Source organism: Hylobates moloch, unplaced genomic scaffold (assembly GCF_009828535.3).
Source record: "Hylobates moloch isolate HMO894 unplaced genomic scaffold, HMol_V3 SCAFFOLD_2, whole genome shotgun sequence".
In the NCBI taxonomy this organism is placed as follows: domain Eukaryota; kingdom Metazoa; phylum Chordata; class Mammalia; order Primates; family Hylobatidae; genus Hylobates; species Hylobates moloch.
The window spans coordinates 26,699,688-26,705,687 of record NW_026652277.1 but is presented as its reverse complement, the minus strand read 5'-3'; the positions used below and the strand labels follow the sequence as shown (position 1 = coordinate 26,705,687).

Genomic DNA, 6,000 nt, shown 5'->3' with positions numbered 1-6,000 from the left:
TTAATAACAGAATAAGAATAGGTTTCCAGGTTAATGAGAAAATTAAGTCTCTTTTGCAAGGATTATCTAAGGTTTTAATGCTAGTGATCACACTAGTATAGTCTTTTAAAAAATGGTAGGCCATGGTACTGTTTCTTAAGTCACATCCATATATAATGAGAGTAAAAGTTGAATCTTTTAGCTTGGCAGGAAGCAACATTTAGAATCTGATCTAATGCTTTAAATGCATTTGTTATAGCTCCAAGATTAGTCATAGGCCAAGACAGAACAGTGTTTTAACCCCCACCACCCAGGGGATTAATATCTAGAAATGTTGGCAATACAGTGCTTTGGTACCAATTAGAACAGAACAGTATTTAGAACTGTTTATTAGAACAGATCAGTATTATTGAAATGCTGCAGACAATGCAAACTAATAACAGGCCCTCTGAAAGGAATGAGAAAAGATATTAAAGAATAACAACTTAAGAGGAGACATTAGGCCTGAAAGTCACAGTAGAAGCTATGCATATCACAATCTATCTATGGAACACTGAATATGCCAAGATCCAAGTTTAGTTTTCATGTTACAAACACTTATCATAAGGCATTAACAAGAAAATTACTCAGAAAAGATATAAATACATGTGACTTTATAAAATATGGCTAACTTTTAAAATAGCTATTTACAATGTGTACTGTTTCTAATATTGTATGAGATAAAACTGGATTACAAAACCTAAAGGTTGTGTGTGAGCAATTACATATCCTGTTAAATGTCAAGTATCAGTTAAAGTTTGAAACTCTTCACCATTAGTTTTCCACATAAAATTGAAGTTGGTAGCTTTGAAGAGTGTTTGGTCTTGACATTGAACATCCAAACTAAAATCGATCATAAATATTACCATTTTGCTTCCAATCTGATTTAATCAACATTTATCAAGAAAAATGCATTATTTGGTTAATAATAGCTGTATTTTGGGCCAGCATGTATAACAATGGGATTAGTAGTTACAACTGATAAAATGAAATATCTGCCAACCCTGTCTATATAGTCAAGGCAGCAGTCTTCTTTTTTGAGACGGAGTCTCGCTCTGTCGCCCAGGCTGGAGTGCAGTGGAGCGATCTTGGCTCACTGCAAGCTCCGTCTCCTGGGTTCACGCCATTCTCTTGCCTCAGCCTCCTGAGTAGCTGGGACTACAGGCGCCCACCACCACGCCTGGTTAATGTTTTGTATTTTTAGTAGAGATGGGGTTTTCACTGTGTTAGCCAGGATGGTCTCAATCTCCTGACCTCGTGATCTGCCCGCCTCGGCCTCCCAAAGTGAATAAGATTCTTTTGAGATGCTATAGAATCCTTTTGATACTAATTCTCAAAGGAATATTTTTTGGTAACTATCTGGAGGAGGAAAGCACAGGAATTGAACAAAAATCTGGTACCACTGTGTCCTCTAAAAGTTTTATATAATTCATTGTTTTCCTTTTAAAGTGCACTAAAGCCTGTTCTAAAATCAGGAACTTACCCCAGACTTTCCACTGAACAACTCTGTCTATAATAGATTTTTCTTCCTTCATCAAGAATAACCAGGCCAATGACAATCTCCTCTGTAGCTCCCCTAATTTGGCAGGAAGTTATGTCTCGTCATTTCATGGAGCGGAGTTCCTTGAGACTGTCACTTCATAAGAGGTCTTAATTAGAACTCCCACCCAGAAGGTCCAAAGCTATGTCTTCTATTTCTATATGCATTCCAAAACCCGAGTTCCTAGGGCTTATATTGATACTGGATATCCCACGGGCCTAAAAGCTGTGCCTTTCAGGTCCTTTTCATTTCTGACATCAAGAAATTTCTTTCTTTCAAACTTGGTTAAGCATTAGTTATTTTTAATATGCTTTTTGAATCTAACATTTCTGTATTTTGAAAAGAGGATGCAACTAGATTAAATTACCTTATTTTGGAAGTTATCTGCTCCAGCTTCTAGAATTATCAGATTTTAGAGCTGGATGAGACTTCAGAGATCCTTTTTTCACTCTGTGAATTGAGATTTCAATTTATTTCTATACTATCAGGTACCAGGTAAGTTTGGCAGTTGAAAAAAATTACCACAGGTTATTTTTATTTTTCTCCCTTCAAAGAGATTCTAAAATTGATTAGAGATTCAATTTTATATTAATTGAGCATATCCAATGTGGTGGGTAGCTGAAGGTAGCAAGAGGTATAAATTATAGCTCCTGATCTTAAGGAGCTCATATTTTAATAGGGGCCTAAATATAAACAAACAATTGCAAAATGATTAATAAATCTATTATTAGAAGTATGAATGGAATGCTTTGGTAGATTTGAGGCTCTTAATGCAGCATGGGGAAGCCAGAGAAGACTGGAGGAGGTACACTGTTGTTGCTAGATTATCAAGAGTTAATAAGTATGTTTATGTATGTGAGTTTGTGTGTGTGTGTGTGTGTGTGTGTGTGTATGTATATCTGTGTGGGCTGGTGGTGGTAGTTATGGCATTCCAGGTAGAGCCAGAAACAGTGCTGATAGTCATCGTGTAGGAATCAATAATATATTAAAAAGGAACTCAAATAAATCCTGGGTTATATACATTTAATCTAACAAATAATTGTTGAGGTCAACTTTGTTGGTATCATCCACCATGAAATAACATGCCCTGTGTATAAACATGGCAGTGATAGTGTGCTCTTTCTTACTTCACTGTTGAGAATATTAAATATTATAATTTTCATGTTTAAAAAACTTCAATTTCTTGGAATAAGCCTGAATGTGTCAAGTTTTAAGAAAGATCAAATGCAAAATCATGACAGAGGATTGCTACTATTATCTTCTTACATAGCTCTCCTCACAAGGTCTTCATTCTCTCCTACTACCTACCACCTTATTCAACTCAAATCACTGCCCCTCCATCCCTCTCTTCCCTGCTTTCTCAGTAAGGCAAAGTTAAGACTCAGAATGATCATCAATGCTGCATTCTGATTATGAACTCGGGTAAGTCATCAAAGATTGAAGGAAAAGAATAGTAATTGCCAGGACAGGAGGTCTTAGTATTTCTCTCAAGAGGATAGACAATGGCCCAAAAACAATGTTGGTGAAATCTTAGTAAATATTTGTTCTCATTAATTCTCACATTTTTTCCCTTGTAAACTAGGTAAGGACCACAAATGATATAACTATGGATTATATTAGTGTCTTAGACATATATAGTAGGTATTCAAAACATATTTGGTGAATGACCAAATAAATTGAATAAACCAAACAAAACAGGATGGGTCCTGGGACAACTGGATACTCATATGCAAGAATGAACCTGGACCCCTCACTCCATATACAAAAATTTATCAAAGACCTTGGGAGGGGTTAACGTGGAATACCTGCTGATCAGGTAGACAATTGCATACAATGAAAGTATTCTGGATAATAGTGATTGCACAACTTTGTGAATACACTAAAAACTACTGAATTGTACATTTTAAAAGGATGAATTTTATGGTAAGTATATCTCAATTTAAAAAGTAGATGCAAAGAAAAAATAAAATAAAATAAACAATAGCAGCAACAACAAAACCATGGCCCAGATAGCTGAATTGAGGCTCTTATTGAAATGTTCTGCCTAGGCAGTCTTAACATTGGAGTGGAATATAAGTTATAGATGAATGAACACTTTTTAATTAAAACAAAATTGAAGATAATTAAAGGATATGCTATATTTCATATATATAAGAGGCATATTTTTTTCAGATTTCTGAAATGGGAATGTATCTTTTTTTTTTTTTGAGACGGAGTCTCACCCTGTTGCCCAGGCTGGAGTACAGTGGCCCTATCTCGGCTCACTGCAACCTCTGCCTCTCAGGTTCAAGTGATTCTCCTGCCTCAGCCTCCTGGGTAGCTGGGACCACAGACGGGTGCCACTATGACCAGTTAATTTTTATATTTTTAGTAGAGACAGAGTTTCCCCATGTTGGCCAGGCTGGTCTCAAACTCTGACCTTCACCTCCCAGGGAATGTGTCTTTTAATTGACAACGTGTCACAATTCATTTGGCTTCATTTTTTTTTTCTTTGTGGTACCTAAAATTGTGAGATGTCTTAGATTTAATGAACTATAATACTCATTTTAAAAACAATGTGGCAGAGGCACAGGTTGTTAGCTGTACCTCAGTATGTACTCTCTTCTTCCCACACAGTAATAAGAATTTTTTTTAGCTGGGGAAATGATCAACCACCCAAAGACTGTATTTCCAGTTTTCCTTAAAGCTAGGTATGGCCATGCACCTAAGTTCTGGCCAATGATATGTAAGCAGAGGTAGTGTGTGCAACTTCTGGTTTATGACCTTAAAGGCAAGGAGCATGCTTCGCTTCTTTTCTTTTCTTTTCTTCTGTCTTTCCTCCCTCCTTCTTTCATTTCTTCTTTTCTCTTCATCCCCTCCCTCCTTCCCTCATTCTCTTCCTTCTAGATAGCAGATGTGATGGTAGAAGCTGAGGAGCCATTTTCATCCATCAGATGGACGCCACGTATTGAGGTTGGTAAAGCAATGAGAGAAGATAATGAGTTCTTAATGATCAGGAAACCAGTATACTAGCCCTGGACTGACTATACAGACTTTCGTGTGATAAAGAAACTAGAAAATTTGTTTAAGCCATTCATTTTTGCTACAGGAACTGACCAAATATTCTACCAAATATGAATGGTTTCTAAATTTCATTTTTCTGGGAGTAAGTATTACCACTTTCTGCAATGGGATAAACTCCACTTCCTCTACACACACACACACACACACACACACACACACACACACACAACCTTTTTTGGGTGAAATGAGTTACTAAATGTAGCATTTATTTATAAGGAATGCATTGTGAATAGTTTCTCAATTTTCATTATCATGGAAAGATGATGATTTCAGCTCACATTCAGTGTATGTTTCTAAATAAGACAATCAACAGGACTGTCTGTTCAGTACAATGGAGGACAGCTTTTTCAGGGCAACTGGGATTTCTTGATAATGCTAAATCTGTCTTGTCAGCTGAATTTCTTGGGCTTTCTGTGGCAGTGTGGTAAAAATATATGATCAGATTTCACTGTTAAGAAAATTCTTTCAGCAATACATGTACAGTCAAGTTTCTTGCGTGGATAGCTGAACATGTGGGTTATGAGATTTTAAAAAATGTCTCATGACAAACTTTACGGAAATGCAACAATCTGGACATCTAGTTTTGTCTGAGAGTGGCATGGATATGAAGAACTGTGCTGTTGGTGCTGATGCCACGCTGACTTTTGGCAGTCACACTCTTGGTTCTTCATATTTGAGGAGATGGGACGGTGAGGAGGCCTGTTGGCTTTATTTTATTAATGCCGCCATCTAGAATACAGATTCTTGGATATTTCATCTTCACAAGGTGAGCTGCAAACTGGAAAAAAAAAAGAGGCAAAATTTTTAGAGTATATACAGAAGATATCTCCAATCTCATGTTTTTCTCAGAATTTGAAAGACAAACTTAATTTTAATGTTATGATTGCTGTCACTGCTGTAAAATAAGTTGTCAACTTCGTTATTAATATAAATTAAATCACTCTTATATGCTGACAATTTCTCTATCTTACAGAATAAATGTCTCTTTAGTTCTCTTTTATGATTTTTTTGAATGTGTGATACAGGGTAAACAATTCAAGTTCAGTAGAAAAGGGTATACGAGGAGAAGTAAACTCATTCCACTTCTGTTCCCAGTCCTCCCTCTCCAGAGGTCATTAATGTTACTGTTTTTAGGTATTCTTCCAGTAATAGTCAAAACAAGCTCAAATTTACATTGAAAAAATTTTGATATTATGGTCCACTTCAGTGTCCCATAGAGGGCCCATAAACCAGTTGTAACATGTTTTTGGAGCAATCGCAACTAACATTTTGAGTCCACAAACCCAGAATGAATTTGAAGGACAGATCCAGGAAGCCTTCTAGATGTCTAGCACAAGAGGACTTTGTAAAAGTTATCAAGACATATATGTATCCGACTT

The 6,000-nt window shown here is 36.4% G+C and overlaps 1 protein-coding gene across 2 annotated transcripts in view; it reads right to left on the bottom strand.

Moving 5' to 3' along the window:
- Positions 1 to 1,048: 1,048 nt before the first annotated feature.
- TBCK (TBC1 domain containing kinase) overlaps positions 1,049 to 6,000 on the bottom strand; it is a 271,930-nt gene continuing 266,978 nt past the window's right edge. The window contains exon 26 of one of the 2 annotated variants that reach the window (XM_032172492.2): positions 1,049 to 5,399. In XM_032172492.2, coding sequence (XP_032028383.1) covers positions 5,289 to 5,399 — 111 coding nt within the window. In that variant the 3' untranslated portion in view covers positions 1,049 to 5,288. The remainder of the gene's footprint in view (positions 5,400 to 6,000) is intronic. The other variant, XM_058432416.1, reaches the window with a different exon arrangement.